Source organism: Solenopsis invicta, chromosome 3, assembly GCF_016802725.1.
Source record: "Solenopsis invicta isolate M01_SB chromosome 3, UNIL_Sinv_3.0, whole genome shotgun sequence".
NCBI lineage: Eukaryota > Metazoa > Arthropoda > Insecta > Hymenoptera > Formicidae > Solenopsis > Solenopsis invicta.
Genome location: NC_052666.1, coordinates 6,051,808 through 6,064,320, shown reverse-complemented (window position 1 = coordinate 6,064,320; position 12,513 = coordinate 6,051,808). Strand labels below are relative to the sequence as shown.

The following is a 12,513-nucleotide window of genomic DNA, read 5'->3' as shown; positions in this document are numbered from 1 at the left end:
CTACGACTCCATTGTAGACGCCGCTTTAAGACGGTAACGACAGGCCTTTATTTATAGTTTGCACCTTGCGATTACTACCGTCTCTGCTCGTTTGCGTTCGCCTGTTACGAAGCATTCGGTTTCAATTCTGTTACGTTCCGTTTCAATTCTGTTACACTTCTGTTTCATTTTCAATTCTGTTTTATTCTGTTTATTTCAGATCATTGCTTTTGTATAAGATCTTTGTTTCAATACAACTATTATATTTTCTTTTCTGTTAATCCGAGTGCGATTATTTCTCTGAATCCGGCAATCCGGCGAGCTTATCCGTAACCGCCTTTCCCCCCGTTTTTCTCGAACCGTCCAGAAATCACCAGCGTTACACCTTCTTTAATATCTCTTTCAATTTCCATTTCCACCTTCTCTTTCTTTTTCGCTTGTTTTTTGTCTCCTGCCAAATGAAAGCCAAATGAAAATGAAAATAATTAATAATGAGTATACAATAAATGCAAACATATACGTAGTTTTGAGTATTTCAAAATTTTGAAAACAGTAAAATTGAGAAAATGTTACTTTAATAAAATATTTTTTTTTTTATTTACTAATTTCTCAGCTTCGAATACAAAGAAAAGTTGATAATTTTGCATTTTTGTATCTACTTATATTTTATTTTATTTTAAGAATCTAAATACTAATAACCAAAGAATTAGTATAAGCTAAATGAGAAAGTTATAAAGGAAACAACCAAGTTTCTAGCTAAATAATAAATTTTGTATTTTTATTATGAAACTTTTGGCTATATAAAGTTTTTTTATTTTGATTATATAAAGTATTATTTATTTCGGTTATATAGTTTCTTTTTTATTAGTTTCTTTTTTATTAATGCAGTATTATTAACATTTAATTTTAGTGTAAGACTAATGTATTAGCATTTAAATATGAAATATTCTACGAAGAAAAATGTATCATGAAACATATATTATTATGAAACATATTTTATTGTGTTGTTAGAAAATACAATATTTTATTGTGTATACATTTTTTTATTGGAGCATTTCTTCCATTAATACATTTTTTTTTAATTTCTCCTAACCTTTTTAGCAGAGCTTCTTGCTCTCCTCCACTTTCATTATAAGCTTCATTTACATTGTTTTCTTCGTACATAGGAAAATCAAAGTCATCGTTATTATCAATGTACAGATTGTGTAACACGCAACAAGATATAATAAATTTGGAAATCTTATGTACATTGTGCATGTGTACTTCTATTAATTGTCGAAATTGACCTTTCAGTAGCCCAAATGTATTTTCTATTAATACACGAATCGCAGACAGCATTTTGTTGAATTTTGTTTCGTCAGCAGAAAGATTTCCATAATTTTTGAATGGCGTAATAAGCGCTCCGTGATATACGCCCCGTCTCCTAGGATGTGATATTTTCCGCCGTCACATATTTCTGGCAACTCGTCGTAAATATCTGACAATTTGAGTACACGCGTATCGTGAATTTTCGACGGAATTGCAGTAAACGTGTCTATGAATCTCTTTTGAGTATCGCATATGCCCTGTAGTGTTATTGAAGGGATGTCATGTCTATTTACATACGTAGATTTTATTTTGTGAGCTGGCATTCGTAGGGGAGACCGGAGTTGGTTGTGACATTTTTTCTATAAAGTGTCTCAACTCTTTGATTATGTTGTTGTTATAAATGAATCTAGGCTTGCTAGATTCAGTAACTAATCATGATTTAAATTTAATAATAATTTTATGTAACCGCCCATTAGAAATTACATAAATTAAAAAATTCTGAAAAAAGAGGCATGTAACTTTTTGCCCCACACCAAGGGCTGGTTGTTACACCACACGGGGTAAATTGTTACAACAAAATAAAATAAAGTAAAATTATATTCTTATTTAAATAAAAACTCAGGCATACATTTTTTTAGTCTTTCTGCCTTACCAAAACAAAATAAAGATTAAATAAAATTATAGTTTTCTTTAAAACAAAAATACAAGTAACTTGTAAACTTGTAAACGAAAGTTATAAGCTCTATTAGAGAAACATCTTATTAAGAACCAACATAACATAAAACTTTGGCCATCAAAAAAAAAATATAATTATTTTAGAAAAACTATCAGATCTTAAAAACAACAGTTCAGTCACTTCAATCGGAATAATCACTATCGCAATTTAAACAAACATAGGATAGTATATTTCCTTTAGCACATTTCACATGTGACCATTTTTTACAAACAATACATTGCACCCATTTTTCACCAGCTCGACTCTGATCAAATGATTCACAACATATGAGGCAAAAATGATCATCCTCTAAGCTATCTTCGTCAGATTTTTGCAATACCTTTCTTTTCACACTAATCTTTCTTTTCTTCTTAATTGGTTCTCCTCTCTTATTTGTATTTTTAGCCTTTCCCTTCTTGGTCACTTTAATTTTTTTGGATGTATTTTCCTTTTTCTTGCTTTGTTCCATTGTCAATGCTTCCTTCTCCGGCGTGTCAGTTAAAATAGCTGATTTTCGAGTTTTTCGTGTTATCTTCTTTGTTCTAACAGCAGCTTTTGGATAAGGTCGAACGATCTCAGGAGCAAAGGTAGATTCATCGTAGATCAAATCTCTGCTAGAACCTGCAACTGGGTTAGCACAAACAGAGCTCTCACATTCTTCTACGGCACCCACTTCAATATTGTCTTCGGTAAATTCCAAAATAAGAGATGTAGTGTCATTCAAGGAGGCAGTTTGAGTCGGCGGAAATTGAGTCTTAGCAAAATGAATTGGAGTGTTCTCTGTTGTAACTGGGGTATTTTCAATATTTGAGCTAGCCGTGCCGTCTAGTGCTCTGTCAGTAACAAAAGCAGACAAGAAGTCATCATCTGGAAAAATATCTTTATTAAATGGCGCAATACCAGTCTTTTCAAATCCGTTGATGATATTAGTTGGCTTCAATGCCAAGGGTAAAGCTTTGTTCACTATAGACGGAATATCGTGAATAGTCATTGTTTTACCCGGATGGTTTCTAAGCCAAGCATCTTGTTGGCTGGCATAGTAATTTTTAAATGGTCCATAGACTCCTACATCCAAGGGCTGAAGCTTATGAGAACAATGTAGTGGAAAGGACAATAACACTACATTGCTTGTTTTAGCCATTTCAACAACTTCTACATCCAAGTGCGAAGAATGATTGTCCAATAACAACAACACAGGATCAGATGGAGATGGTTTTACATTGTCAATAAAATGTTTTATGAATATTCTGAATTCAACTCCAGTCATCCAGCCACTCGAGTTACCAGCGCCAATGCAATCTGCAGGTCCACCGCGAACAAAATGGTCCCTGTATCTTATTCGCGGGAAGATAAACATGCATGGCACCGAGTTACCCGCTGCATTTACTGCTACACAAAGAGTCACAAGAACCCCCCTCTCTGCTGATGTTATGGAACCAACTTGTTTTGAACCTTTCGGAGCCAATATTTTTCTAGGTTTCTGCACCGTTGTAACATCTGTTTCATCTACATTCCAAATGCGTGAAAAAGAAAATTTATATTTATCCAACACTTCCGACAATTTAGAAAAAAAATTATTAACATTAGTTTTATTAAATGACGTGGCTCTGCTCAGGCTAGTAGCCTCTGGTGTTTTTATGGACAAAGACTGGTTGCGTTTTAAAAACGCTGTCAACCAATCAACTCCTGCTTCTTTATTATTATGCCACGATTGCGGCATAATAACATTGTACTTAAGTGCACAAGCAAATGCTAACTGTCGAACATCTTTTGGCGTTAATCCGTAGTAAATTTGGCTACATTTTGTTAAATAATTCACCAAAATAGTCTCTTGATCGTTGTTAAAAACTTGTTTATTCTTCTGGTAACCGATTGTAACAGATTCCATAGGTATGCCCTTTTCCTTTGCTTCGCTTCGTTTTTGTAAGTATCTTCTTAGCGTCATATGACATAGTCCAAAATCTTTTGCGATGCCACGAACTGTTTTCGTTTTATCCTCTTCTAAAACAGATGCTGCTTTGTCGTAGATGTCTTGAGATATTTGTCCACGCTCACTCTTTTTTTTATACTTCCTCATCCTGCCAAAAATAACAAATTTATATAATTTAAATTATACCACTCAGCAAGAAGCACGACGGGGCAGATTGTGACAAATCACAAATTAATTGTGGTTTGTCACAACCTGCCCCGAGAAAATGTCACTTTTAGCCCCAACACCGAAACTAACCTCTTAAGATTAAATATTAAAATACAAAAATTTGTAAAGCTTATAAAAGTACAGTTTATTGTAAACAGAAGGAATTAGAGAGTATATACCACAACATACACATTTCTGCTTATTTAGATAACAAGTGCTAGACCAATTACTAAAAAATGAAAATATTACGAACCTGCATTTTTGACGGCTGCTTGCACGGGCTCTTCTCACAAGAACGCCAGCACCGCTCGCGCGGTATGTCGGCCGACAGTGGCGTGATTATTTATCTCTTTCTAACGTCACTATAGCGGTTTTGGTTTAGCTACCGTTGGCGCTGTAACAACCTACCCCTGTAACAACCAGCCCCAGTCTCCCCTACTTTAATGAAAGTCCCATCAATGCAGCTAAGAACTTTTGGAAATCCAGCAATTTTTAATTTTATATATACATACATTAAATAACTCATTAGGAAACATTTGTAAAATACAATAAAGCCGAAATTAGCAGCCAATTGCAAAATCACTATTTTTGACTAGTATAGAATTTTTTAAAATTTGGTATTTTTTAAGTACACAGTTATGAGCTAAAAGGTTGCAACACATTTTCTTCAATAGTTTTTGGAATGTAGATTTGCTCATCGATCGGCGAACGTAATTGGTTGGATCCACAGGTAAAAATCAATTACATTATTTACATTAAATAATTAATTATTAGAAATTGACATTTATTAAATTATAATTAAAAAATACTTTTTTCTTGAATCGGCTGCTATGAATTGGCTACTAACATTAACTTCATTAAAATATATTAATCAGACATATATGTACATACTTGAAAGAATTTGTTTGCAGAATCTTCTTTAGCAGCAGAAAATTTGATGACGTTTTTAGCTATATCACATAAAAAATCCATCACTCTGTTATTTTGTCTAAAAATTGTTGTTGTGCACACTTCGAATCTTTGTCTATTAAACATACTTTATTTCTTATACAAAATATTAATATTTTTTAAAATCATTTTGAATAGATACTGTGACGTTGCAGTCGGAGCAGCGTCCCGCCGCTGTCACAGAGCGCGGGTTCTCGCTTGCGCCGGACCGGAAATTGCGCCTCTATTACCGCGGTCTCCAGGAAAGGGTTGAATCCAGTCATTGAACGTATTAATTACTCCCTTATTTTCATGTCAGAAATTGCGCCTCTATTACCGCGGTCTCCAGGAAAGGGTTGAATCCAGTCATTGAACGTATTAATTACTCCCTTATTTTCATGTCAAAATTTGCGAGCACGATCGCTGTCGGCGCGGAAACGGGTAACGGGAAGCAGCGAACGAGAGACGACCACGTAGTAGTGATGCGACTTTCAAAGAAAAAAAATCGATTTTTATAATCGATTAAATTTTTCAAAAAAGAATTTATGAATCGATTAATCAGGTTGAAATGAATCGATTAATCGATTATTAAAGAATCAAATCTGAGATACACGCGCACGCACATATACACACGTGTATGCTTGTGCCTTGAGAATTATTGCAATCGAAGGTTATTTTTAATAAATTCAAAGGTTAAAAAAATAAAATTAAAATACATCATGCTGTAAAACTTTCCGTAATTTTATTCAGTTTTGCCATAAGTCTTTAGTATTATAGTTATAAGTCATAAGTCTTTAGTATTATAGTTATAAGTGCTAAGTCTTTAGTATTATATATTTTAAGTCTTTAGTATTATAATTTTAACAACAATCATTCATCATCAAAAGGTCCAATAAGAGCGAGAATAAATAAGATGTCAATAAAATTCTTTAATTAGACATTTACATAAATTAAAACGCTGGACGTTTCGGGCTAACTTGCCCCTTATCAACATAAAATTATTTACATAATTAAAACGTTCACGGTGCGAATGGGAACGCAATAGTTGGAACGTTGATGTGATGTCGTACGTATAATGTCATCTCTAATAGTTGGATGAAAACGAGAGCTTCGTAAAGATGGTTACATGTATCGTTATCCTGGTCAACATAGATTTAGTAAAAATAACTCAAAGAAAAACGCAATCCGGTCAGAGAAGAAAAAAAGTAAGATCATTTATTTATGTAAATGTCTAATTAAAGAATATTATTGACATCTTATTTATTCTCGCTCTTATTGGACCTTTTGATGATTAATGATTGTTTTTACGCAAAAGAGCACGAACTAATTTATGAATAATTTTAACAATTTTAATAAATTTAACATTCTTAAACTTTGAGTTTTTAACATTGAAAAACTTTAATATACTTAGAGTAGTTAATTTTTGACTTAACTATTCTAGGAACTGTTATAAAATTTAAAGTTGTGACAAAAGTATCTATTTCGAGTATCTCTGAGGTATCTATTTCCAATATTTCTCAGGCAAAGATCCTAGAAATATAGTCTGTGACGCTTGTTTCCCAGTAATCCTACTTCTTTTTGCACTGATTGTATCTCCAGCAGCACTGAACAATCGTTCAGATGGAACTGATGTTCCCACAATTACAAAGTATTTCATGGCGACTTTGTATAACGTTGGATAAATATCCTTCAGCTTTTGCCAAACTTTGAGTGGATCCTCTGTTCTGCCAACGACATTGGCATTAAGAAATTGTCGAAGTTCAACTGGGATGCCACCAAGCTCGTCAAAGTTTTGTGATGAAGAAGCTATTAATTCATCATGAATATTCCAAACATCTTTGATCTCAAGAGCAGTTGTATTTTTTTCAATATTTACAGTATTTTGAGTTTCTATACAATTTTCTTCTTTTATTAACTGGCAGATTTTGCCCATTGCTGTAGAAACAGCTAAAGCGTTGCGAAAGTGCAGCTTCTTAAAGCGTGGATCCAATAAAGTGGATATTGCAAGAAAAGGGTTTATTTCGACGTTTGAATCTTCTCCTTGAAATCTTCTGCAAAGTTCTCGTAAAACATTTTTATGAAGAAATTCCGAAATCTCATGCTCAGTGTTAAACTTGTTCAAAGTTTTTATCAAACAATTAACGATGGGAATAATTTTACTGCAGGTGACGTACGATTCACCAGACATCTCCGTAGTAACACATTCGATTGAACTTAAAATGGCACATGCATCTTTTAATACGAGTACTAACTGCTCGAATTAAATTTTCATGATTCCGGGATTTTTTCACATGTTTTACTTGCTATTAGCGCAGATGAATGGAAAATGCAATTAAGTGTAATAAGATCCGGCATTTCTAATTTTAAACGAGATATAAAAGAGTTATGACGCCCAATCATGACCGATGCGTTATCACTTGCCATTCCTACTATATTTTGTAATGAAATTTTTTTCTCTCTAAAAAGATGTTTGAAACATTTAAAAATTTTGTCCGCGGAATTATTTGTTGCGTCTACAGACATTAATTCTAATAATTTAGTTGTTACTCTTTTATTTACTGGCGATAAATACTTTACAAAAATGCAAATAAGATTCGTATCGGAAATGTCTGTACTTTCATCAATTAATATAGAAAATTTAGAAATTTGCAGATCATTAACAATTTTATTTACTTCGCGTTTTCCGATAACATTTGTAATAATATTTTTACATTTATCTCGAGCCAGTGACACATTTGATATAATTTCTGGTTCAATACAGATATCTTTCAATAGAAAAATTAAGTGATCTGGGGTATTAAAAGCAACGTTATGCTCAGCAAAAAATGCGGCTAATTTTATTTCAGCGCGTTTAATTTTATCATTATACGAAAGGGTGTCTCTATTATTGTGATGATTAACATTTTCTTTGTCGCCTTGATTTAACGAACGTTTGATATGATTGACTGACTGTAAATGTTTTAATAATTTTGATTTGCAACATGTAATGGTTTTGTCGCAAAAAGTGCAAAAAGCTTTATTTTCTGTAGGGTAAGGAGCCAAACATCTTTTGAAACAATCCTCGTCTAATCAACCTACACGAAAATCTCTAATTTTTTTTTTTTTCTAATGGCTCCGTTTTCCATTTTAATAATTTAAATTCTTTTATATAAACTACTATTTAAAACTATTTCTATCTATCAAAAGGCGCGTTATACTTACCTTCTAGTCATAATGTCATAACCGTCATTCGTTAAGACTTGCGCCCACTAGCGCGCACGCGTTTCACTACTGCTTTTTCTGCCATATCAATGCGCATGTGCGGAAAAGGGAACCCCGATTGGAACACTGCTTGAGATCAACATCGTTCGTTCCTCAATCACGTTTTAATTAATTAATATATTATTCTGTATTACACACATTTTAAAATTAACTGCATTATTTTTATTACATGCAATATTTTTTTCTCAATATGTGTGTGTAAAGAAGAAAGATTGTGCAGTTAATTTTAAAATATGTGTGTACTAAAAAATAATATATTAATTAATTAAAACGTAACTGGAAGGAATGTTGAATACTCACATTAATAGTCAATCCAATAGCCGTTCTTGTCAATCACTTGTTACAATCTTGCCCTCATCGACGTCGACAGGTTCTGGCATATTTCAGCTCAACCTCGAAGCCTGTTCTAAACGTCCAATACATGTTGTATTAATGCTTCTCGGATTCTGTGTTTGCCGGACCTCCATTTCCTCACCATGATGGCCCATAAATTTTCTATTGGGTTTAGGTTTGGAGATTTTTTGGACAATTTATTTTTTATACCTCGGGATGATTATTGTATCAATTTCTTGTTAGGTGGGCGGTGTGTACAGAACTGTTGTCCTGTACGAACGTAATACTCAGATACTCATTTAGTGGAAACCTTGCTCGCGCACTGGGGAGCATGACTGTGTCTAAAATGTTTACGTATTCTACAGCCGTCATCCGTGCCGTAGTTTGGTGCAGTGCCATCACAGTAACAGCACTTATGTTAACAGCACTATGCAGCCCTAAAAACTGCAAGAGATTCTACCATTATGTCGCTCTTGCACGACATATTGTGGCTCAAGTCTTGCGCTTCTAGGCCTTCAAACTCGCAGTTTGCCATCCTCAGCAGAAGAGAAGACCTATAATTGTAAAAAATGCAATTATTATTTGAGGTATCCAATATTTCCATGATTATTTTACCGTGCAATCTATTGATTGAAACAAAATAAAAAATAAATAAATAAATTTACCTTTTTGTCCGACCAAATCTATTTATCTCACTCTTTTTGGGGCTTATTTAAGTGCCGATGGGCAAAGGCCAATCGTTCTCGGCGATGTTCTTCACTTAGCACGCATTGGTCGGACGACACGAGATCAACCCAGCTGTTTTCAATCATCTGATTACGGTTGCTTTCGAAATATTGATTCCGATTTCCGGGATGACATGTTTGGCTCCTTTAAATAGATTTTCCGCAACAACGTTTATTATCTGTGCGTCCTGTTCCGGAGTCGTTTTTTTGGGGAGCGTCTATTCTGTTTTCTATGATCTTTCAGTCCGTAAGGATTTAGTTCACAATATTTTCGTCTCTATAATTCCACCATTTTTATGTTGCACCCAACTTGTTGAGCCACTTCACGAGCAGATAATCTTTGTTCACTTAAATCCACTATTCTCTGACGCGTACCTTCACTATAATTTGCAAATGGATTTCGTCTTTCTTGTGCCATTTTGCGTCTTTTAACAAAACAAAAGAAGAAGAAAAAGCAAAAAACGGAACAGTTCCGTCTTTTGTTTCTTCTTGCAAACCGTTGTCAAAATGGCAATCAATTGGCGAATTGATATGATTTTTTGAAGAAAAGTAGATTTTTAGACACCCAAAAGTATCTCATATTTCCCTTGTTATATAATTATACTTTTTAAAAGGAATGACAATACCATAATTTTTTTTGAAAGTATTACTCTTTAGCTTTAAAACGCCGTATTATAAAGTCTTTAAAAGTTTTTTGTTGCGGAGATATGATTTTTTAAAGAACAAGTGGATTTTTGAACAATTTCTCATTTTTGTTTAATGTTTTTTTCCTTTATAACTTCACAATAAATCATTTTTTGGCAATGCCGATTATGCAGTCACATTTTTGAGATTGTGATTTTTTTTATAAAATGTCTTTTTTCTAAATTATTAGAAACAAATTGACATATGACATAATACAAAAATCACTATCACAATGCGACAAGTAAACTAAAGTAAGCCACGAGGATATTATCATAATAGCTAAATTCCCTGCCGATATTTTGCCGCCATATTGAACACGCGAAAATAACTCTTCCTACCTTCTGCCTCTCGGCTTACCCTTCTTTCCCTAAAAGGTAATTTACGCTCCAATAGGTCCATGAATTTCCTTCTGGATCGCGACATATTTCACAACTTCAATTTCATGAATTAAATAAGCATAATTTTGATTTATTATGTTATTTAATAAAAAAAATGACTTTTTTGAGCTCAAGAAAGTAGGTAATTGTTTATCCTAGTTTTTGTGACGCTGAATAAGATTTATTCCGTTTGTCAAATTATTTTATTAAGTATGTTACAATTTTGAAAAATTTACGATTAAAATTGCAAATAGTTTCTATTTTAATGTATAATATTTTATATAATGTATTGAAGAAACTCTATTAAAATTAAAATTAATCCTATTTTTATGTAAAATCAAAATCATTAGTACTCTTAAACATACAGGCATTAAATTTGTTGTGTCAATCTTATGATTATAAAATTATTTATAAATACTGTAAATTATAAAGTTAAAATTTACAGTCATTAAAGATTTACTAATGTTACGTCCGCCGGTTTAAAAACTGAGCGGCGTAATTGGTTTTTTGGTATTCTTGGCCGTTGTCATCAGTTGCTACTTAAATAGAGAATCTTCCTCAATTAATTAACAATGATTTATTGGAATAGATGGAATTGAATAAATTTTAACCAGTGAGAGGATGTGCATTCTGAATGGGAGGGATTTTCTTAGTTTGGTGTATGAATGAGGGTGTTTGCGTGGTGATAATGTGCAATAAAGTGCTCGTATTTGCTAAGTGTATTATATGTGTGTTTATTTTATTGTAAGAAAGTACATGTACGTATATGTTTGTGTGAATATTATTGTAGATAACTGCGTGTGCGCTTGTATGAATAAAAGTGTTTGCGCTAGTATAAATGGTTTACAAAAACATAATTGCCTACTGGGGGTTTCTTAATTTTATAATTTACGATAGTGTTACTGGTAATGCGCGGGTTTGCATTCGCGGACGGTGCTGGAGCAGGGCGTCTTTGTTCATGTTCTTTTGCAGGATTCATTTTTATATTAGATACGTTTGCCATGAGAAGTTTTTTCGGGCTGAAAAGAGACTAGAGATTTATATAAAAATTTAATGCGATAACTCTTTACTTTAAATATATATGAGTTTAAAGTATCGTGAACAAAGGTTTTGTTTTTAATATTAAGAGATTTGAATGAGAGAAGTCTTAATTTAGTGTGTATTTATGGATCTTCCCCGAGACTGTTTTTAATTTCATTTTAACGAGAGTTTTAATTTTAATGAATGAAATCTTAATATTGGAAGATGGATGATTAGGGTTTCGCTATCCTAGTGACTAGGAAGCGCTTGTCCTGATTTTATTTTGAGTAAAAGGAGAAATTGATAGGGTTTCCTTATATTTTATATAGGATTGTTAGGAAAATAAATTGTTTTCGTAAAAATAAATTTGAAGGAAATAAGATTTTAGAAAATAAATGTAGAGATTTTTAAATTTTTAGAGAAACTTATTTTAGAAACATATAATTCTACTTCTATAGTGCAGTGGTAATACGTGCCCACTATAGATTTCCGTAAAGAAATGCATTATTTTATCATTAATTTTAATTTTTCTTAGACTTATTAATTATTTTTAATGACTCTAATTTTTAAGTACGTGAATTCTGAGTGTAGAGTATGATAGAGAGACGTATTTACAGCAAAGTATTTACGAAGAAAAATCGTTAATGTATTGTTAATTCTACATGCTTCAAAATAAATTTTAAGTGTGCTTGAAGTACAGAAGAAATCGGTGCGCGAGAGTTGCGTGGCGCGCGCGCGCAAGTTCCGTGAGAGAAGAATTTATTCCCGAAATTTTAAATATTTTTACAGCCTCCAATTTTTCCAGTTATCGTAATGCAGTGTTGATAGGATGGTGGTATCATGTGGTCGGATATCTGGTCCAAGATTTGCTCTCCTATTTTTATTTTGGTTTATTTTAATTTTATTTGTCTCGAAAACTTCTATAATTTTTAATGCCTACAATTTTCAAAATATTTAGACACTGCGAGTACAGTGTGATAGCGGTGTGCGCGAGTAACATGTTTTCGAGACGCAATTTACAATTTTATTATTGTTTCTGTATGAAAA

General features: G+C 32.8%; 1 protein-coding gene and 1 pseudogene across 1 annotated transcript; both read right to left on the bottom strand.

Annotated features, from left to right (window-relative positions):
- Nucleotides 1-302: 302 nt before the first annotated feature.
- On the bottom strand, nt 303-5,174 carry LOC120357313 (annotated as a pseudogene).
- A 1,393-nt stretch (nt 5,175-6,567) lies between these two features.
- Nucleotides 6,568-7,254, bottom strand: LOC120357312 (zinc finger BED domain-containing protein 4-like). The gene is made up of 2 exons (XM_039447474.1): nt 6,963-7,254; nt 6,568-6,872 (listed from the first exon to the last, which is right to left on the bottom strand). Exons 1-2 carry the CDS (start codon nt 7,252-7,254, stop codon nt 6,568-6,570), a joined length of 597 nt encoding a protein of 198 aa, XP_039303408.1.
- Nucleotides 7,255-12,513: the final 5,259 nt, after the last annotated feature.